Source organism: Oryctolagus cuniculus, chromosome 15 (genome assembly GCF_964237555.1).
Source record: "Oryctolagus cuniculus chromosome 15, mOryCun1.1, whole genome shotgun sequence".
NCBI classification, from domain to species: domain Eukaryota; kingdom Metazoa; phylum Chordata; class Mammalia; order Lagomorpha; family Leporidae; genus Oryctolagus; species Oryctolagus cuniculus.
The window spans coordinates 19,233,326-19,257,289 of NC_091446.1; the positions used below are offsets into that span (position 1 = coordinate 19,233,326).

Here is a 23,964-nt window from a genome sequence, read left to right on the forward strand (position 1 = left end):
GTTTGATTTTAAGAAATAATCATATTTTTATAGAAAAAACATTATATTCTACCTTTAATGTTCAAGTTCGATATTTCTCTATGAACATATTTGGAGATTCAAAAAACCACACATACACACATGCTCTAGGTAGAGCTGTAATAAATTCCTTTTATAAACAAAATTTTAACTGAAAAGCCACAGTAGATGGAAAAAAGAACGGATAATACTTGGTAAAATCCAGTGACATCTACAATAGTTTTACAGCACATTTAAGCATTCTAGGGTTTTATATCTTCACCTGCCTTCCATTTCTTAGTTGCTTCTTATAAAATTGCCAATTATGAACAAAAGTTTGACCTCAAACCTAGTCCTGAATTTGAGAGCCAGGAAAAGTAAAACAGTCTAAATTGCTATCTCAATAATATACTTTTAATTCAAAAAAAGAAATGGCTATGTTTAAAACACAATGCCCAACTAAATGAAAAAAAAAAAATAAGCAGCATTATGTAATTACATGTAATAGTTAGTCATTATATGGGAAGTGTGTTTTAGGATATCTACAATGCACTTGCTCTGTGAGTCTCTAACAATTAAACGGACTTAGACCAGCATTACGAAAAGTAAAAGGACTACATAAGGGGCACACATTTACAATACTGCTGGTTTTAAAAAGCAGTAAAGCAAAAAAATACATCAAATAGCACATCTTACAAGAACCTCCACTGAACTACCAATGGCTTCTATGTAATGTGCTTCTTTTCCATAATTGTACTACCAACTACCAAGAAAGAAAAGGTGAAATTAAAGGTAACAGTACTGAACTGAATTGTTTGAAGCCAGTGCCCCAGATGTGGGGAAAAGTGCATTTAGTTCAGCAGCAATATAGCACAGTGTGAAGATATTGTGCTTAGACACAAATATTCCAGAACTGAAAGATGTACCAGGCAAGTCAAGATATAAAACCATAGTACACTGTTAAATAACCTGGAAACGTACATATATTGCAGTTTTCAAAGAAAGACATTCATTTCATTGTACAAGGATAGGGAGAAATCCTTAAAGTTACCTATTGTAGTTTATGATAATAAATACATATCTATATAGCATTGTATATACATATATAGAATGTGTGTTTATGGGTAATTTATTTACTTTTTTACCAAATGATTCTGCTAGTTTTCATGGATCTGCAATTTTCAGGAATGACAAAACTCATTTTCATTACATGTTTCTGTTGCCCCCAACTTCAGAAAAGATATTAATACTATAAAAGGTCTCAACATCCTCCCCCTATCCAAGGACTCATTTCAGATGCTTTGCTTCACAACTCATCAAAGAACAACAATTAAAGGAATTCTAGACTTTCACCAGTATCTTTTCACTTTGCCAGCTGTCTCAAGCAATATCTTTTAATATTTAAATGAGCTGATGCAAACTCTTTAGCTAAGGATATAAAGTCTAGATCTGATCAAAACAGAGCAAATCAAATCCAAAGGGGAAAAAAAATCCAGTGATTTACTCTGACTGTAAACAATATATAAAATTTAAATCTCAAATCTCAAAATAAGTTAAAAGAAAAATTCTACCTTCTGGGCCTATAAATATCTGACAATTGGAAAGGGGAAAATGTATATGAAAAGTTGCAACAAAATTTTTTGCCCAATATCTGCTTCCTACGAGAAAGTATACCTAACTATACTGCCTCAGTCCCTTAAATTTAGTAACTTCATAATTTGTTGGCAAATGTTTTACACAAATTGGCATATCAGATTACACAACAGAAAAACATCCATCAAATTCAGCAAAGAAATCTTATTTAAGCCTTTTGTACAGAATTAAAAAAAATCTAAATGGCTATGATTCCTCTATTAGCAGAAACACATAATGCAGTCTTTTAAATCTGCCATATATATCAATATCTACATAAATAGATACAGATATAGATATGAAACATTAATGGCAGTCTATTTTTGAACAGTGTGTGGGACCAGCAGGTTTGTATCAGACCATGGCACGATATGGACCCTGCATCTTTAGGAACTGAATGATGAAAGAAGGCCCCCCAGCAACAATCTGAGGTGGAAGGTGACTGAGTGGACAGTTCTCAATACTCATGATTGAAAGCTTGCTGCAGAGAGCCAGTTCAAAGGGAAGGCTATGCAGGTGGGGGTTGTCATTCAAATACAGTTCTTCTAGGTTCTCCAGTGTACCTGTTTAAAAAAAAAAAAAAATTATGATTTTTTTAAAATTACCTACTATTTTAAGTTTACCTGGGCATGATGTTATCCTTAGCATTATATATACTTAATTTACATTTGTTTTTATTCTCTTCTCTCTTAAAACTCTCTACAACTGTTTCAAACACTGCTGTATTTTCAAATCAAGTGGGAAGATTTTAAAGAACTGTGATGTCCAAATCACACTCCATACTAACTAAATCAGCACCTCTTCCTTTATTGGCTGGGGTTCAGGCTTATAGAGATTTTTTTTTTTTTTTCTTTTTTGGAAAATACACAGGAGCTCTACATCTTCAGATATTCAATTTAGGAAAGTTTGCCATTTATATATACACACACAATTTTTTATATATATATATATACACACACACACACATATATATTTTATTTAAAAATATACTTTAGAACTGCAGAGCTAAGTTTATTTTATATTCAGTGTCTATAATCGCAGTTCTGTTATAGACAATATGAAAACTGGTCATGTTAATAAATTTCCCATGTGGAAAGTTTTTCCTACTTGGTTTTTATATCTTTCATTAAGAGAGTTGCCATGCATTTAATAATGAACCAAAATTGAACTTAAATAATCTTTATACTCTTAGATACCTATACATTTTAGGCAAATGACTCAAGCAATTACATGAGGCCAGCTGAAGAAATACATTAGAAATATGAGTGTAAAGTTGCCTCATGGGGCTTCCAGTTTTTAAACTTCAAAATTTGGACTTTTCAAATTTCATTGAAAGGCTAATAAAATTAACAGGTAGCAAGTAATGGGTTTGTTTACATGTAACACATTACTTAATCTTAAAGCAGTCCTGTGAGAAGTCACTATTATCAACCTTATTTTGCAGATAAGAAGTCTGAGGATTGTGGAGTTAACATATCTTATTCAAAGTCACAAAACTAATAAGCCACAAAGACAGATTTTGAATTGTCTACTATCTCCAAAATCATTCTTATTTAGTAATCTATAGTACCTCTGGGATAGCACACTACACATGGAACAACATAATACATAGAATTACTAATTCAAGAACTACTTTTTACTTAATTAACTCCGTAAAAAGGGACTACAATTTACACTGCCTAATATTTAAGGGGGGTTTTATGAAATAAAGGTTCTTTACGTAAAATAATGAAAAGGAAAACACTTGAAAAATCCTGAAGTATTCCCAAATATTGATATTAATCAAATATTAATATTGACCCTAAAACTTCATAAAGAAATATTTTGGCATAAAATGTTATACTAATTTAATTCAAGCCTATGAGCTTAAAATTTGAAAAAAACAGAAAATAGCTCTCTAAATTGAGATTATATTTATAACCTATACAAAAAACATTCTCAAATTCTGTTAATCCTAATACCCCATGAGAAAATCTAGCCCAAACAATCAATCAACAACTGGTGCTCTATAAAAACATCTCAAGCCTGATGTAACCTTAATTTACAAAAACACATTTCTTGTATTTATTATAATATTGCTTGCATATACAAAAGCAAATTATTAGTACATAGCCAAGCATTCATAGGGTTCTTACCAATTTCTTCAGGAAGATGAGTAAGTAGGTTCTCTCCAAGGCCTAGATGTGTGAGATTGGTAAGGTGACCAATGCCTCTGGGAAGAGTGGTCAACTGGTTGTTTGTCAAGACTAATTTCTAAAAGATTAACAAAATAAATTGCATATATATTTTCTACAACTACTATAAACTTAATACATCTACTCAAGAATAAAATAAAAAGGAAATTAGATGTGATAAGAATCAACTTACAGGCTTGTCTTTCAAAAAATATCATTTTTTAGGATGACAAGAGTTATCTGAACATAAAACTCAGCCAAATGACTATAATAGGAAAATTTATCTGGTCCAAGAATGAGATCAAAATATTTAAAAAAAAAAAGTGCAATTTGGAATGGATTCTAAAGATCTTAACTATAAAACTATCAGGACAATGTTTTTACCTGTAAATCCTTAAGATAAGCAATTTCATTTGGCAAGGATTCCAATTTATTCTCCTCTAGATCCAACTCTCTTAACTTCCTAAGATTTCCAAGACCATGGGGAAGCTTCTTGAGAAGATTGTTTGATAATATTAGAACCTAAAGACAGATTGTTGACAGTTTGATAACTCATAAAACGGAATTATTGATTACTACTACATAGCTTAAAATTCATTAAGCAATGCTAATTTTCCAAACAGTAAATAATATATGTAACATTCAATTATATAACATAATATTTAATTCACTGATTTGCAATTGAAAACACATCACCATAGTTATTAGAGATTTTTTATTTGCTTATGTCAAAACTAATGAAAATAAGAGAATTTCATTTTAACTGCTATAAAAAATAGATTATTTGCCCTGAGATTCATATAGTTACTGTTATACTATTTGAATGTCACAAATGTCTAGTTACAAACTAAAAACATTCTGGCTAATTTTTATGCCATTTATTTTCCCCAATTATACAACTCAAAAAATATATACTTATACACATACATAAACATATACATGTCTACATATAATAAGACAAAATAATCACAGCTATCATTTGAGTTTACTCTTTGCAAGCATAGTACTCATGTTTTATGTACATTACTGCATTTAATCCTATCCCCAATTCACAGTTTAGGAAACTAAAGGTGAATTAAATTCACAAATATATATAGAGAGAAAGCTGGAATTGTACCCAAATCTAGCTGACTTCAAATTCCATGCTTTAACCATTACATCATACTATTTCATCTCATTAAATAATAAATGGAAATTAGATTTTTTTTTAAATACAGGTATGGGAAAATTTTTAAAACAGTATTTACTATTAGGAAGCATTTCATAAAAAAAAATGAAAACCCCAGGGACTTGAGATATGAGAAATATCTTGACTGAAATATTAAGATAGATCTTTACAGAAACTCATTTTAAAAGAAAAGAATAAGGAGATGAGAAAAAGGACATTCTAAATATTGAAAGCAATAGGACTAAACATACAGAGCTAGAAATATGCATACTGAATTTCCAACAGTAGGTGGGTAATTAGGATGGAAAATTTAGACGGAGCAATATGATAAATGGTTCCGAATGCCCATCTAAAGAATCCATAATTATTATGAAAACAATGGTGTCATTCTTAAAATTAAGAGGGGAAAAAAGTTCTAACAGATGCTTAGCTTCCAAGACCATTTCTTTCTTTAAGATTTATTCATTTATTTGAAAGTCAGAGTTGGAGGGAGGGAGGGAGGGAGAGACAAGGACAGATCTTCCATCCTGTGGTTCATTCCCCAAATGGCCCCAACAGCTGAGACTGGGCTAGGTTGAGAGCCAGATCTTCTTCCAGATCTCCCACATGGGTACAGAGGCCCCCAGGCACATCAGTTGGAAGCTGGATCAGAAGTGGAAAAGCTAGGTCTTGAACCAGTGCCCACATGGGATGCCAGCATTTCAGGCAGTAGCTTTACCCACTATGCTATAACACTGGCCCCGAGCACATTCCTTTCAATGATACTCAAACTTCTACCAAACTTTAGTGGGTAAGAGCAATTCAAAAGCATTAGCCTAGGCTAAGCATCTTTAACCAAATAGGTTGTATGTTTAAGAGAATTCTGACATTTCTAATTGTGATCCCAAACAAAAATTACTTGTTCTAATTTGAAATTTTATGAGACATTCGTGGAAGTCTCTAAGGAGTTCAAAATGGTTATTTATACTCACCTCTAGAGAAACAAGACCAGACACATCTTCAGGGATCTTTGTGAGCTGATTAGTAGCTAAATTCAACTCTACCATACTAGTCCAAGTTCCAAAATCCAAGGGAAGAGATGTTAACTGATTGTCCTAGCAAAGACAAAAAGAAGCCAGGTAGAACCATAAAGGCAAAGCTCCTAAAACAGAGCTCTCTACCTTTGTAAATAATAATTCTTTTTTTTTTTTTTTTTTTTGACAGGCAGAGTGGACAGTGAGAGAGAGAGACAGAGAGAAAGGTCTTCACTCTCCAATGGCCGCCACGGTTGGTGCACCACGCTGATCCGAAGCCAGGAGCCAGGTATTTATCCTGGTCTTCCATGGGGTGCAGGGCTCAAGGACTTGGGCCATCCTCCACTGCACTCCCGGGCCACAGCAGAGAGCTGGCCTGCAAGAGGGGCAACCGGGACAGAATCCGGCGCCCCGACTGGGACTAGAACCCGGTGTGCCGGTGCTGCAAGGCGGAGGATTAGCCTAGTGAGCTGCGGCGCCGGCTGTAAATAATTCTTAACCAGAAAACTTAATTCTCTTTTTTGATACCTAAATATAGAAAGAAAAAGCAACACAACAAAAAGACAAAGAGGAAAAAAAATAAGCATCAAAAACTCTCAGGCTCCAAAGTTTTTCACACAATAATCAGGCTTTTATTTATTTTTTCCTTTTTTTAAAAGATTAATTTTATTTATTTGAAAGGCAGAATAACAGAGAGAAAGGAAGAAACACAGAGAGATCTTCCCTCAGATGGTTTTACTCTGTCTCCCTTGTGGGTGACACGGGCCCTAGCACAAGGATCATCTTTCACTGCTTTTCCCAAGCACATTAACAAGGAGCCAAAGAGTAAGTGAAGTAGCCAGGACTTGAACCAGTGCTCCAACATGGGATGCTGGTGTCGTAGGCAGAGGCTTAACCCGCTGCACCGCAACACTAGCCACCAGGTTTTTATTTTGAGGTTAATTAGAAATTTGTTCCTTATGTGATTGTCATGGAAATAGAAAAACACATATGCTACACAGAGAAATACTTGGTATTTCAAAGATTCTGATAAACATAATACACAATAATGTGCAGAAATCACTGAATAACATGTAAATGCTAAAATAAAGATAGGAATGTAATTAAAAAGACATAGCTCAAAATGAAAGCAAGGAATCTAGAATTTGTACTACAGATGCTGAGCAGTAAAGCAGGAGAAGAAAAAATAGTCTTAATATGACTACAAATTAAATCACTAAAACATTAATTATCTACAATTTCACTTCAAAAATCCCTAGGATAAAATGTTTATCACTAAATAAAAGCAGATAATAAAGAGTAAGAATTAATTTTGCTAAAATTTTTTTAAATGAGTCACCACTATTTTCCTGCTTCTATACAATCATTTGTAAAACATACTTCATCAACAATGACTCTTAGCACATTGTTTCCTGGATTCCTAACTCAGCCACAAATAAGCTATGTAGCCAACTCAGTTATATCCCTGGGCTTAAAGTCTGCTCACTGTAAATTAAATCACTGAACTAGATAATTTTCTATTTATTTTCTCCTTTCACAATAACTTTGTTACAAATGTGCAACTCTTTCACTATAGAATATGTGGATAAGTAAAAAAGAAACTAAAAACTACCCATAACTAATTCTTAAAATTTTTATTTTTTGGAGAGGGAGAAAAGGAAAGGGAGAGAGGGAGGGAAAAGAGGGAGAGGGAAAAAAGAAGGAGGGAGAGGGAGAAGGGAAAAAGAGAGACAAAGTGTTCCCATTCACAGGTTTATTCCCCCCAAGTATCGTGCAACAGCCAGGACTGGGCTGGGCCAATGCCAGGGGCTGGGTGCTCAATCCAGGTCACCTGCTACCTGTCAGTGCCTATATTAGCAAGAAAATGCAGTATGTAACTGGAAGTGGAAATCAAAACTGGAAATGGGATGTAAGTGTCTTAACCTAATGCCTGTCCCACTCTACCCCTATAAATAATTCTGATAGCCAATGATAAACATTATACTTTGGAAAATAGCAACTGTATGTATGCATAGAAACATGGATATTTTAATACAAAATTCTTTAAACAGCCTTTAAAAGCTGTTTATGTTTAAACAGATTTTTATATGCTTTAACTTCCTTCTATTTAATACATAGAGATTCCAAATGGTATTTAAAATTCTTTTAGACTACAGTATAACTTTTAATGGCTCCATACTACCTCCTTGAAGATATACTACCTAAAAATATTAAACCCACACTGGTATTAATATAGTGGTATCTATGTAATAAGTCAGCTCTGCAATAAATATCCTTACTATACTTTATGGACATTCATGATTGATTCTTTTTCTTGATAATGAATTCCTCAGGACATATGTGGTTCTAAGACAATTGCTATCTGAGAAAAGGTACCCTGAAGTATCCTTATCAGTTTAGGTCCCATTAGCAAGGTTTAAGTATCCATTCTACACACAGAGAAAATACAAACATTAGTAAAACTGTTAGTAATTTTCTCCCCCTCTCCCTCCAAGAAAAACAGAAGCTTACCTTCATGTTCAGCTTACTTAATACTTTTGCTCTGGAGAAAATCCCAAATGGGATTTTATTGATTCGATTGTGTTCCATGTTAAGAGAATAGATGGTGGAAAATTGAGATGGACCACCTACTGGATATAACTGGAAGCAATTTCTAGCTAAAGTCAAACTATTCAGTTTCACAAGACTAGATAAAAGACTCTGTAAAAAATAAACAAGAAAATGAAATAAGCATAAGAATTAGAACTGTAACGACTTATTTTGCAAACAGCAGCAGTCCCAAATAAACACAAATGCCTAAAGGGCCTTGAGGTAGCAAATGACAGACTGGCTGGGCCACTTCTAGCAAACCTCATCTGCAGGAGAGTCTACTATTCAGTTCTAGCAAACTACTGCCTTGAAGAAATATGGAGTCGATGTAGTCAGATTTCCAGATTTTAGAAGTACAGGAAATTGCTCTGATTTTTTTCCTTTGACTTCAATTTATTTAAAACACTTTATGGAGTAAAGAAAACTTGTCTGTGGATGAGAGGTATCTCCTGGCACCCAGTGACCCCAGGTACAAGTCCTGCTCTGTCCTGGCTATGCAACTAGTTCTTTCTAGATCTTAGTTAAGCACCTATCTCTAATTTTTAAAGACCCACATTTAGACATTTGCTTGTGAGTTTTTTTTTTAAAGATTTATTTATTTGAAAGGCAGTGTTACACAAATTATATATATATATATATATATTATATATATGTATATACAGAGAGAGAGAGACTGACTGACTCAGAGAGAGAGAGAGAGAATCTTCTACCCACTAGTTCACTCCCCAAATGGCCTTACTGGCTAGGATTCAGCCAGACCAAAGCTAGCAGCTTTTTCCAGGTCTCCCATGCGGGTGCAGGGGCCCAAGCACTTGGATCATCATCCAGTTTCCCAGGACATAAGCAGAGAGCTGGATGGGAAGAAGAGCAGCTGGGAAACAAACTGGCACCCACATGGGATGCCAGCGCTGCAGGTGGAGTCCTAGCCTACTGCGCCACAGCACTGGCCCCCATGTTCAATAACATGTAGGAAGCACTAGTACAAAGCTGTAAGACAATTTTAAATCCTGGCTCTATGTTATAATACTCTGGGACTTTGGGCAAGTTTTTATTTTTCTGAATTTTAGCTAATCCATTTCTAAAAAAACAGTGCCTTATGGGTTATAGTGAAGACTAAGAGACATAAAACATAGTTGTACAATACTTAGTCTACAGCAAGTACTTAAATCTTAAATCCCTTTTCTATTTAAATTCAAAAATAAGGGAAGGAAGACTGGAAACATAAGGAGGAGGCTGAAAATGAGCATCATCTTGCAGGATGAAAAAAAATTTCCAAATATTCAGAGTAGCAGAAAACACTCTAGATTTAAGTAAAAGCACAAAAAGATAGAAACAAGCACAATGTAAGATGCATATGAACTTTAAATAATGTTCAACCTTCACCTATCCGCCATGAGCAAATGGGAAACTTAATGCCTGAGGTGCCAGTATAATTGGCAAAGCCAGTTGAAAAAATACAGTCACCATATAACTGAAGATGTAATTACAGTCAACTGAAGCTTGTTCTTTACAGTGAACCTTAAAGAGCTATCTGTAATATATGACTATTGTTGTACATGAATGAAACGAACAATGCAGGTAAGAGCAGTGATGACACAAACTGCATGGTGCTCAATTAAGGAAAATGTCTACAGTCTACTTCATCAAAAATAAAGGGATTTTATCAAAACTTATAGCAAAAAAATCACTTACAAATATCACAACTATTGAGCTGGTATTCTTCTGTGATAAAACATTAATATTTGAGTTTGAGAAGGAGAAACAAAAGGCAGCTCTTTAATTTATGTCTTAAGTTCTATGGTGTAATCTGGAGGTTGCTTATTATTGCTTTTGAATCAGACATATAGGTTCCTATTTATTTTAGATTATTTACTTAAGTTTTCTCAGCTCCAGTGAATTAATTAGATAATCAATGGATCATTTACCATATCTCCAAATATTTAAGGTAACAAATTTGGTCAAAAACATAACCTCTCAAATTTTATTCCCCAATCTATTGGATGACACTATCACAATAATTAATGGAACTATACTGAGAATTAAATGGGTAAGACAAGGATGCCTCAAAAATTTCAAGGAAAATGGAATTAAAAGGTGTTTACTGGGGCCAGCATTGTGGTTAAGCCTCTGCTGTAACACCAGCATCCCATTCGGGACTGCCTATTTAAGTCTCGCTGCTCCACTTCCAATCCAGCTCCCTAACGAAAAAGAAGCAGATAATGGTCCAAGTGCTTGGGCTCCTGCAACCCACATGGGAGACCCAAATGGAGTTCTGGGCTCCTGGCTTCACCCTAGCCCAGTCCAGGCCATTACAGCTACTTGGGAAGTGAATCAAAAGATAGATCTTTCTTGTGTCTCTCCTTCTGTGTCGTTCTGCCTTTCAAAAAAAATACCTCTCTCTCTCTCTTTTTTTTGTAAGAAAAGGTGTTTATTTTGGTATGATTTTAAATCCATTCAAATGAGAGATCTTCAAAGAGTCATGAAAATACATATTACCAAAAATGATGCAAGTATTTCGAACATTTTCACACCAAAATAAACATTTTTAATCCCTTTTCCATACACTTTATGAAGTACTCTCATATATGTAGAGCTGCTACATGCCTTGAATATATATGCTTAAAGTTATTAAATTTTTTCCTTATGTGTTTATGTTTGCAATTAAACTAATCCATTTTCACATCATCCTCAAATGAAAAAGTTACTTTGCCAGCTCTGAGTTGAGCAATACGAGCTCCCAATGAAAATTACTTTCATGATTTTTTGTCTAACTCAATTTGAATGTCCCTTGATACCTAATTGATTTTGTTTTCCTTACAGTGCTTACTAGAACTGTAGATAAGCATCCATTCGCATTAAGAATATACTGATTCCAAAATACACAGACTACTTTTAGTAAGACATAATGCTTTCTTATTTTTGGAAAAGGTCAATATGGTTTCCCTGTAGCATCTCTATCTGAAAATAGATCAGTTTAAATACATGTTTGTGTACACACACACACACACGCATTCTTTAACAACCAGAAAAAAAGAGCTGTCTCTTTATAATCCTCAAAAGTGAAAAGATGGGTGGTTGCCAGGGGTTAGGGAGTGGGAGAGATGAACAGCTGGAGCATGAAGGACTTTCAGGGTAGTGAAATTCCTTTGTATGATACTATAATGGTATATACATGTCATTTTGCTTTTATCTGAAGTCACAGAACATGGAACACCAAGAAAGAACCCTAATGTAAAGTACTTACTTTGGTTGATCATGATGTGTCAATGCAGGTTCACTGATTATAACAAATATACTACCCTGTTGGGGGACGTGTTAATAGTTGGGGAGGCTATGCATGTTTGAGAGCAACAATATATGAGAAATTTCTGTATAATCCACTCAGTTTTGCTGAACCTAAACTTCTCTTAAAAAAAAAAAAAAAGTAAATTGCAGGGGCTGGAATCTGGCACAGCGGGTTAAGCCACACCTGTAATGGCAGGATCCCAAATGAGCACTGGTTCGAGTCTCAGCTGCTCCACTTCTGATCCAGCTCCCCACTAATGCACCTGGGGAAGCAGAGACGGCCCAAGTACTTGGGCCCCTGTACACATGTGGGAGATCCAAATGGAATTTCTGGTTCCTGGCTTCAGCCTGGCCCAGCCTTGGCCATTGCAGCTATTCAGGCAGTGAACCAGTGGATGGAAGATCAATCTATCTCCCTCTCCACTTTCCTTGTAATTCTGCCTTTGAAATAAATAAATCTTAAAAAAAATCCTTTATTCAGTCACAAAATATCACAATGTCTGTATTTTAAGACGCCCAACAATCATTAATTTCCCTTCACTGACAGTAAGACTGGATATACAAAAAGTTTTTTCATCGTATGAAGTTTGATCGGCATATTGACACTGTAAAAGCTAGGTCTACCTTCCTAAAGCTCACAAATCACAAGTAAAAAGAAGCTTAAGTAATGTGCTAATTGTTTGCCTTATTGTAGCTATGAATCACTGTTAGAAAAGGGGAGAGAGATGGCATTAAACAGTACAACCTCACCCATTTTGATCATCCTAATTTACCACTATAACAGAAGTTCAAAAATCCAGACGGTTTAGTTCTCAGGACTGCAATCTGTGCATTTTGCTCCAACAAACTGCTACTACCAATAGCATCTCTTTGTCACAGGTTAAGATATTGCTGTAATAGTCTTAGTGACTTGGTCCAGCCTAGAAAACACAGTCCTGGGATACTCATCCAAGCTGTTTTGTGAAAACACAAGCACTCAAATTAAGAGGAATCAAGTTAATAGGTGCTACTTTATTTTGTCTTCCTAAGGAACAAGTCAACTGAAATTTGTAACAGAATTGCTATAAATCTTCATAAAACATTTAACCAAAATAATATTTATTTTTAATACACATACATGCAAACACATGTGTATGCACTAAAAAACTAGCAATAGTGAAGATGTTGTAGGGCTACTTATATGACAATTTTAATTGTTAGAAAGAAAGCATTTTGCAAAGCTCAATCTGTAAATCTAAAATCCCATTCTTTCTATTGTTAAAATTCTACAAGCAAACTAACATTGCTGAGTACAGTAGGTACAAAAAGGAAAGACAAAAGAAAATAATGTTGAGAAAGACAATTAAGTATTATGCCTTAGTCAATTAATCTCAAAGTGGAATAAGTGAAAATATTTTCTAATAGAATCAGCAAAGCTAGGATTAAACATAATGCATTAAAAATAACAGATTCTGATGACTGTTACATTCTAAATGGCCTTTAATTTCATTGCATAAACAGAGTAACATGGGTCACAGGAGAGTTGTAGCTAATATTAATCATGATAATAAATAGTGCATTCGTACAATCAGCATTCTTTTCATCTTTTTTACTTTCCCTTTTTATAACTGAGGTGGGCAGGGTAGCTGAGTTTTAAAACCAGCCGTATACTTTAATAGCTTTTACTGCCAGTTCCCAAAATATTATGAGAAATATTCATATGGTGATACAAGAGAATGCAGTGACTGACTGCAATGGTTTTTCCTTTCTTCTCCACATTAAAATTAACAAATATGTTCTTACCTTTCTTCAGTTGTTATCTTAGTGCCAGCTACACAAGATACTTTATTTTTATTTTTAAGATTTAATTTTATTTATTTCAAAGAGTTATAGAGAGAGGCAGAGAGAGAGGAGGGAGGGAGGGAGAGAGGTCTTCCGTCCATTGGTTCACTACCTAAATGGCTGCAACTGCCAAAGCTGAGCCAATCTGAAGCCAGGAGCTTCTTCTGGGTCTCACACTTGGGTGCAGGACCCAAGGACTTGGGCCATCCTCTGGTGCTGTCCCATGCACATTAGCAGGGAGTTGGATCTGAGCAGCCGGCACTCAAACTGGCACAATATGGGATGCTGGCACTACAGGCCAGGGCTTTAATCTGCTGTGCCATAGCACTGGCCTTAAGATACTCATTTTGTAAATAATCTCAATCATCAACTTTTTTAACCCAGCTGTAAAGATTTTCTAGTTTCTCCTGCATTATCTTGCAAACTTATCTCAAGTCCTGTTTTCTCTAATCCACTTCTTACCTCTGGTAAAGTAGAAATGTTATTGTTCTCTAAATTTAATTCTTCCAGTGCACTGCATTTTGCTAATGATCTGGGTATTGCTGATAGTCTATTATATCTTAGACCAAGACGACTTAAACTGGACAGGTTTCCTGTGAATACAAAAAAGGGGGGGAGGGTTATTTTTCAAAAAATCTCATGAGCCTCTTACCATCATAGTTATCTACTGGGTTTTTATAAGTTACTCAGAAGTACTATTTCAGCAAGATCCTTAAATCTTGGTACCAAGGAACCACACACTACACTATAAATCAGATTGACACTGAAATCACTTTTCTATTCACTGGTCTTAGAGCAATAATAAAATCCACAGCTGTAAGTTAACTTTTTAAATGAATGACTGGAAAGTTTGGGAATATTCAGGCATATCAGTGTTTAAATAAGGCCTAATTTACTCACATTGCACTAATGTCTATCTGAAGCTTTTTGTCCCATTTGTATTTGTGATAATTTAACTTAGAACAAGTAGTTATACACATTGAGCATCTCTAATAAAACAATTCAAAAACAAAATGCTCCAAACCTGAAGCTATCTAAGCACCAATATGACACTCAAAAGTTTCAGATTTCAGACTTCCAGAGTAGAAATGCTCACCAAAGAAGTCTATGCAAATATTCTAAAATCTGATATAAACTCCTAGGTCTGAAAGACTTCTGGACCCAAGCATTTTAGATAAAGAATACCCATTTTTATGGAAAATGTATATGTAATTTTGGAGAAATCCACCCCCCTCAAAATAGCATTATTTAAAACCTAAGATGCACACATTCTCTATTACATATCTGAAAAATTGACCTGATGGTAAAAAAATTTTCCCAATCAAAAATAATTATAAACAATATTGAAAGTCATAGTTTCTCTTATATAGGCATATTCACATTAAGCATAAACTAATTAATAACAAATAAATAAAAAGCAGAACATTTTATTTCCTAGATATTTTCTAGTTTCATCGCTAAGACTACGTGGCAAATTCCATGTCAGCTACCTGCATGATCATGACTCATCTGAATTTTCCCTCTTGCTGAAGAAATCAGTGACTGTATCCATTACATGTTTTTGTACTCTACTAGTTTCCACCGATCAGGGGAAGCACACAATATTTGTCTTTTTGGGACTGGCTTATTTCACTAAGTATAATGGCTTCCAATTTCATCCACATGTGTATGAGAAACCGGTATTTTGAGATTTGCTTACTGTTAAAAGCCCTGTCTCTCTAATGTTGAGGAATTGTTTTTTAGTTTTTTTCTTCTTACTAGTTTTTGAAATTCTTTACTTAGTGGAGGGTTCAGCTTATGTGCATAAATTAAACCAAAAAGTATGTCACTATAAAAATTAACAGAGAGAATAAAAATGGGAGGATGAGGGAAGATGGGAGCATGGGCAGGAGAGAGGGTACAGAGGGAAGTATCACTATACTCCTAAAACTAGATTATGAAACACAGGAAATTTGCTCACCTTATATAAGTAAAAATTATTTTTTAAAAAAGAAATCAGTGACTGAAGTTATAAGAAAAAGACTAATTGGAGATACAACCCAGCATCAAGTCTTAGCTGCTCTGCTTCCCATCTAGCTCCCTGATAATGGGCTAGGATAGGAAGGCAGCAGAGGATGGCCCTAGTGCTTGGGTCCCTGACACCCATGTGGGAGACCAGAACGGAGTTCCTGGCTCCTGGCTTTGTCCTGACCCAGTTCTGGCTGTTGTGGCTATTTGGGGAATAAACCAGAAGGTAGAGGATAATTCTCTCACTCTCTCTGGCACTTCGCCTTTCAGAAAACAAGCTTTTTTTTTTTTTTTTTTTTTTTTTTTAAATCAGAATAGATGTCTAGAATTTAAAAATTACAAAATAAAACACTAGCACCAAAATTAGTGGTAATTTAAATAAAACTTGTACTTCTTTTTCTTTTTTTGGTAGAGTGGGAAGGAGTTTTTAAAAACTGAACCTTTAGAATATGTGATTCTAATTGAAAAGACCTGTCACTTACTTGAGACTAAGGCATGTTCAAAGAAAAATCTACATTTGGCCATTAATCTCCATTACTCTCCATTACTCTCAGCAAAACAAAACACAACAACAACAACAACAACAACAACAACAACAACAACAAAAAAACCTTGACATCAGAAGTCTGGCATTTATTGTGATTCACTCTCTGCAGTGGTTTCAACTCTAACCTCTTTCAATGAGTGGTTTTAACCACAAACTAAACAACAACCTAGAATCAAGACACAGCTTGCTTTTAATGTTGAGCCATAGCAGCTAAAGAAAAACAAAAAACAAAAAACACTGTTGCTGAGCTTCTGTGTATAAATGTAGGCTGACAGTTGCCAGTCGCTGGCATTTAGTTTTTATATGCTTAACCTTGACTATCAATTGTTCTGTGCTCTACTTTTTTTTCTTTCTGTGCTCTACTTTTACAACTTGTTTTCTTATACTGTCAGATATATGGTGAATTTAAAATAGCTGTAATTTAAATTTAAATGCTTTCAATTTTAGCAAATATTATCAGTATCTTTAGGTTAATTCAGTATAACTGTTGAGTAAGAACCTAAATAAAAAAATAAGTAGAAAGATACACAGCCATAAAGATGAAATAATGTCAAAGATAGAATTAATCCTGCAGAAAAATTCAATTGGAAAAACAGCAACTGAAAAGCAATATAAAAATTCTTGATTGTCAAAAACTCAAAAGAATGCCACCACTTATTGTATAGAAGTTACATTGTAAATACCTAAAACTTAGTTGTTGATATAATGATTATAGTAATATTTCTTCAAAGTCCTTACAACAAAAAGACCTCTGTGTTCTGTATGTACACCCCAGCCTTGAAGGAAAGATTCTGTTGCTTATTTCTCTCTTTATCCAATTTTGAGAGGAGAAATTAAAATCTTTCCTAGAGCAGGGCAGCTGCTACAGGACTAACATCAGTTCTCCAAGTTTTCTGTTTGTTTTTCATTTCAATGATTGCTTTTCAAGAATTAGGATAGGATTTTTAAAAAGGGGAAGTCTCAGAAGAATCATTCCAATTAAGTTTACAACCAACTGTTCTGGGTGAATTGTTCTCTAATAAATGGGAGGAAAAAATAATAAGTCAGTTAAAACTGCTGAGAACTCTAACGGACCAACATTCAAATACTAAAATTTTATTCCAAATTAAATACACAATCAAAATACTGAGCATAGTAGAGATGGAGGAAGGGGAAAGAATGATTTTAAATAAAATGGCTAATGAAAAATTACTACAGTATCATGAAATGTCAATAAATATTACTTATTACCCTTGTCATTACTCAGAAAAACTATATTTAATGACAACTAGCAAGCATATAAAATAAATGCAGTATCATCTAAAATTTTCTTATTGTTCATATTTCAGTTCCCATTAATTTCCAATACATACATGTAACCTAACCACAGAGAATATACTAGAGGTGAGGCACAAACGTTAGTCTGAGATAAAATCTTAATTCTGAGAGATTAATAATGAAGTAAAATGCATTCATATTAATAAGCACACGTGGGGCTGCCCGGTGGTACAGTAGGCTAAGCCTCTGCCTGCAGCACCAGCAGCCCAGGTGAGTGCCCGTTCACATTCCATTTGTTCCTCTTCTGATCCAGCTCTCTGCTAATAGTATGGGAAAGCAGTGGAAGACAGCTCAAGTGCTTGGACCCCCGCACCCGTGTAGGAGACCCGGAAGAAGCTCCTGGCTCCTGGCTTCAGATCAACCCAGCTTCCAGCCATTGTGACCACTAGGGGAGTGAATCAGCAGGTAGAAGACCTTTCTCTGTTTCTGTAATTCTACTTCCCAGATAAATAAAACAAAACCTTAAAAACAAAAAAAAGCACACTTAAAACACAAAGAATTCCTTCTAAAAGAAGAGAGAAATATACAATTAAGAAAACCAGGATAAAGAAGGGCATATGGAGAAGTTATGCTTTGTTAGAAGAAGTGAATCCAAAGGAACCTAGTTCTATTTTCCAGATTTTATCATCTACTATTGATGCTTTCTGTTTGTCAGAAGTATTCATTTTAGCACTTTAATTACATCTCCCCCTTTTAAAAATTATGTATTTTTATTTATTTAAAAGGCAGAGGGAGAGGAAGGGAGGAGGAGGGAGAGAGAGATCGATCTTCCATCTCCTGTTTTACTCTTCAAATGCCCACAACAGCTGGGACTGGGCCAGGCTAAAGGCAGGAGCCCAGAATTCAATCCCAATCTTCCATGTGGGCAGCAAGAACCCAACTACTGCTAATGTCTTCCTGCTGCCTCCCAGCATGCACATTAGCAGGAAGCTGGAAACAGAAGTGCAGCAGGAACCTGAAACCAGGCACACCAATATAGGATGTGTATGTCACCAGAGATGTCTTAACTGCTGTGCCAAATACATGCCTCTAACTGCATCCCCTTGGATAGTTATTTAACAAGACAGGGACACAGACATGCATAAAAATACTAAACAATGTTAGACTGAGAAACAGAACAGGGTTAACTGATGACTGCACTCTATATAACCACTTGATCAGTTGAAGGAGTAAGAATTCATGTGGCTATTTAAGAGAAAATGTTCTAATTAGAAAGATGGTAAGTACAAAGACCCTGAGGTGTTCTTGCCTGATATGCTCAAGAAATAATAGTGCGTCCTAGGAAACACACAGTGGCTAACCATCAGTGAGGAGAAAAGAATCTAACTTTGCAACACTTTAAGTATCTTAAAATTTGGTTTTCTTGACTGATTTGTAGTCAATCAACATTTGTTTTTCTTTCTAAATGCAGTAAGATTTTAGATTTCATAAAAGAAATTATTTTTTGAAAGTGACATTTTAATGTGACATTCCACTGAAAAGTGATGTTGAGATTACACATTATCCTTTCTTTTTTCTTCTACCATCCCAGCTAATTGTTCAAAAAAAGCAAACTCACAGATATACATTTCAATGACAAATACAACATAAACTAAATACCATCGTGACATAATCCAAGACGGCTATACTGAAACAAAACTTAAAGCTGTATGCTACAATGACCCAGAGAATGCTAGAAAAACATGACCCTGGAAGATCATCACTGAGAAATAAAATACAGTTCATGAATTTCAAAAATAAGTAATCCTTTAGGTAACCAGGCAAAAAGATTAAGTCACATATACGGGGGGGAAAATTTGGATTGCTCTTATATTTTTGTACTTTCAACACTAACAGACCTCAAGGAAAGGAAGTTGGAGCCAATGATATCACACTCACTCAAACAATTTTTCAGGTGTATAGGTTAGAAACATACAAGAACTACAAGGGACTACTTTTCCCACAATTTCTGAGAAAACTACTACATGAGAGACTTTAACCAATTTAAAAAATGACTATAGCAATGTAACTGCTAATGAATACTAAACCTAAAGCAAAAATGGGGATTACTATACTGTAGTATGTACCTATCTTGACAATGTAAACTAACAAAAATTAGAAGGGAAACAGACACCCAAAACCACCCATCCACAGACACCCAAAAGAGTAAGAAATAGAGCAAATTAAGTGATTCTCTCATCTGTGCTATGAGTGATGTTCAAGGAACACGTTATCCAAAAGGAGAATACATTCAATTGCACATACAATACTAAGATCGATAATATACTGAGACATGGAATCAACTAATGTCTCCATCATCAGATGAATGGCCAAAGAAAATGTGGTATATACACATAATGGAATACCATTTAGTCACAGAAAGATGGAATCTTGTCATTTTTAGCAAAATGGATAGATAGAGGACATTGTGTTAAGTAAGTCAAACACAGGAAAGAAAAATATCATATATTCTACCTCATATGTGAAAGATTAAAAAAAAAACAACACAATGTGGACACAAAAACATCGATATTACTAGAGGCTGGGAGAGGTAGGAGTGGATTGGAGTTTGCATTAAAAAAGCAGAGGGGCCTGCGTCCCAGGGCCAGTGTCACAGCTCAATAGGCTAATCCTCCACCTTGTGGTGCCAGCACAACAGGTTCTAGTTCCGGTCAGGGCGCCAGATTCTGTCCCGGTTGCCCCTCTTCCAGGCCAGCTCTCTGCTGTGGCCCGGGAGTGCAGTGGAGGATGGCCCAAGTGCTTGGGCCCTGCACCCCATAGGAGACCAGGATAAGCACCTGGCTCCTGCCTTCAGATCGGCACTGTGCGCTGGTCGCAGCGCGCCGGCCACGCTGGCCATTAGAGGGTGAACCAACGACAAAAGGAAGACCTTTCTCTCTGTCTCTCTCTCACTTTCCACTCTGCCTGTCCAAAAAAAAAAAAAAAAAAGGCAGAGGAAGCTAAGTGTGGTTTATTAATTACAAGTATATTGCACTAATATGAGCTGTTACTAGGGAAAGCTGGGTGTGGTTTATAGGTTGTGACAAGCTATATTAATATGTTAATATAGGGGAAGTTGGATGTGGGTTACATTAGGATCTCCATACAACTTCATAATTTTTGCTTTGAAAATTTAAAATTACTCTGAAATTAAAAGTTAAAAAAAACTTATACCAGAGTATCTTTTTTTATTATCTTCTCTTGATAAACAATTTCAGTTTCATCTGGACTTTTGGAAAGTTCAAAAAAGACTTTCCTACATTATATGTTATTAGTTTCTTTGTCATATTACCGCTATTTTCTTTCTAGAGCTTCTAGTCTTATCTCCCATGACTTAAACTTTCCATTTATTTTGCATTTATTTCTGTCATTTTGTTCTGGATTCTAGGGAACTTCCTATAGATGTCTTACAGATGCAGTACATATTCATTCTTTGTTCATTTTCTTCTAGGATCACTTCTCTTTCATCATCTTGGCAATTTCCATAAATTTTAACGAGTGAAAAGCAAGAAATAATTGTATTCAACCTCTATTATCTTGAGCCACAAATCTGACTCACTTATTTATATAGGAAATTTGATAAAATATTCACTGTAGATGTAGCAGATGGATGTTACAGAATGAATCATCATGTGTCCCAGGCAATCTTGCCTTTTCCCAGAGGCATCGAAATTATAAACCAGTAAAAACTAGAGCACTTACTCTGCTGCTACTACAAATATGATAGAAAGAGCCATGGGTGAAGAATCAGGTATGCACAGATTCTCATGGTTAGGGAATATGGCCAAGTCTCTGCATGCCTTTCTTGCCTGGACCCCTGCAACTCCACCTTTCAAATAAATAAATCTTAAGTTTATTTAAAATCTTAATTAAAAAAAGGAACTAATGATGAGTGATGGCACAAACGAAGTTTACAAAAAAAAAAAAAAAAAAAAAAAACCGTAAAAAAGGTGTAGGCATTTGGGCTAGTGGTTTAGATGCAGGACATCCATGTTTCACCCTGGAAAACATAGGTTCAATCCCTAGCATGAGCTCCTTTTTCCAGCTTCCTACTAATGCAGATCCTGTGAAAAGGCTTAGGGAGACTGGGGTTGAGTTCCTAAGTCTGAGGTTTGGCCCCAAACCAAGACTGACAATTAGGGGCATTTGTGGAGTAAAAAAGCACATCGCAGTATGTTCTGTCTACCTGTCCACATCCCTCTTGTCTCTGCCTCTCAAATAAGTAAACTTAAAACACCACCAACACAAACACATCTTCCAAAAGTCAGGAAGCTAACAAGATAATCACTACATACCTGACCACAAATAAGCCAGAAACCCAGAAACAAGCAAAACACAAGAGAATTTTATCCTGAGAGAGCATCCTTAACCAGAAGACTGAGCTGAGATGCTAAAGCATGCTTCTGGAAAGAGTCAAAATCTGTCAAGAGTGGGGACTGTGGTAATCACTATCAGGTAGGACCTTCCATAGCTCTACCCTGCTATTGGCAAACCAAAAGTCAAAGAGTTTATAATTAGTCTGCAACAAGGTTTTGATTCACCTAAAGGACCAGAAAACTCTGAAGTCTTTAACAGTAACAGATAAAAGTAGACCCCCTTGGGTACCTGAGAGAAGCAAACAAAACCCCTTCTGAAGAAAGATAAACTCATCATAGGCCTCAAAATCTTTAGTAGCACGACTGAAATATCCATTACTTGAACTATGTAAATTAAATCAGAGGCAGTTTTTGTAAACATGTTAGTATCCTTATACAACAAAAATAACTAAAAAGACATTATACTTTTTAAATTTCTAATTATAGGCAACGTAAAATAAACTAGACTACGGATAGAAAACAAATCATGGTTAGTTCAATTCAACTACATACAGTTTGGTAAAGTCTTCAAAAACACATTTTGAACTTCAAGACATTTCTTATCCCCTCAGCATTATAGGTGAATAAATTTTAGACTATATTAACCATTGTTTAGTTTTAAAAACCAAAAAGCAATGGCTTTCTTTTTTCCATGTAGTCTACTTCAACAAACATGGGATCAGATCTCATATAACAGCATGCAACAACATTCTGAAATAAACAAAAACTCATTCATTCTGCAATTTAATCTTTAATAGAATATACACAACCTAAATTCTATATTCTTTATAATCCCAGTGAATGCTCAGTTTCTAAAACTTACTTTCTCAAGAAATAGAAAAGTCATTCTTAAAACATTATCTTAGAAGTTCTACTCTGATAATTTTGAATTTTAACCTCTAATTTTTATTATCAAAAGAAATAAAAAATAATTCTTTTAATATGCAGGCAGCTACAAATAACTATCAGTATTATCTTTCTGCCCTCATACCTATAGTATCTGGGAGGTCTAGCAGTTCATTGTGCTGCAAGTCAAGGTTGGTTATCTGCGTGCAGTTTCCAATCTCCTTTGGAAGGTGTTCAAGTTGATTGTGGGCTACATCCAGGGTAATGAGGTTACATAATTCACCTAAAAATTGACCAAAATAAAAATGTAATAAGCATTAAAGAATATATCAGATAACACCAGTAAGCAAGAGAGTAAATTTTATAATGTCTAAATGGAAATAATCTTACTATAATGGGCAATTTTTATTTGAAAATGGCAATTATTTAGTGAACCTACTGGCATTATCAGAAGAAAAATACTTATATTTTCTTTCTGAAAAAAATCAAACTCAAATGTGAAACTGTTATTTCAAAATGAGAAGTGGTTAAATTAAAATGTTGCTTGTTAGAGTAGATGTTTAGCCTAGTGGTTAAGATGCCTATGTCCCACACTGGAGTACCTGAGTTCAATACCTGGCACTGGCTCCAGACTCCAGCTTCTTGTTAATGCAGATTTTAGAAAGCAGCAGGTGATGATTCAAGTAACTGAGTTCCTGCCACTCAGGTAGGATAGCTGGACTGAGTTGTGGAGTGAACAAGCAGAGTGCTCTCTCTCTCTCTTTCCCTAATAAATATTTTTACAAGTTGCTTGTAAATGTAACCTGCTATATGTTCTTTTAAATTTAAGTAACCCATTAACCACAAATATTTATATATTTCAATATTAAAAGATAACTAGTTTTTAAGCAAATTCAGCAAAAATTATTTTAGATATATCTTGATCTCACCTTGGAAAGTCACCTGGTACCTTAAAATATATACACTTTTGGGGCCAGTGCAGTGGCATAGTGCAACACCAACATCCCATATGGATGTCATTTGCCAACATCCCATATGGATGTCATTTGGAATCCTAGTTGCTCTACTGCCAATCCAGCTCCCTGCTAATAATCCTGGGAAAGCAGAGGAACATGGCCCAAGTGCCTGGGCCCCTGCACCCACGTGGAAGCCCCCATGAAGCTCCTGGGTCCTGACTTCAGCCTGCCCAGTCCTGGCCCCCTTGCGGCCATCTGGGGAGAGAACCAACAGATGG

General features: G+C 35.2%; 1 protein-coding gene across 8 annotated transcripts in view; it reads right to left on the reverse strand.

Annotated features, from left to right (window-relative positions):
- Positions 1-124: 124 nt before the first annotated feature.
- The window catches only part of SHOC2 (SHOC2 leucine rich repeat scaffold protein), a 103,942-nt gene continuing 80,102 nt past the window's right edge, over positions 125-23,964 (reverse strand). For 6 of the 8 annotated variants that reach the window (XM_008270502.4, XM_051823579.2, XM_070057226.1 and 3 more), the window contains 7 exons: positions 22,876-23,013; positions 14,142-14,272; positions 8,496-8,684; positions 5,943-6,065; positions 4,188-4,325; positions 3,765-3,882; positions 125-2,192 (listed from right to left, as the gene is read on the reverse strand). In XM_008270502.4, coding sequence (XP_008268724.2) covers positions 1,984-2,192; positions 3,765-3,882; positions 4,188-4,325; positions 5,943-6,065; positions 8,496-8,684; positions 14,142-14,272; positions 22,876-23,013 — 1,046 coding nt within the window. In that variant the 3' untranslated portion in view covers positions 125-1,983. The remainder of the gene's footprint in view (positions 2,193-3,764; positions 3,883-4,187; positions 4,326-5,942; positions 6,066-8,495; positions 8,685-14,141; positions 14,273-22,875; positions 23,014-23,964) is intronic. The other 2 variants (XM_070057230.1, XM_051823581.2) reach the window with 1 other exon arrangement.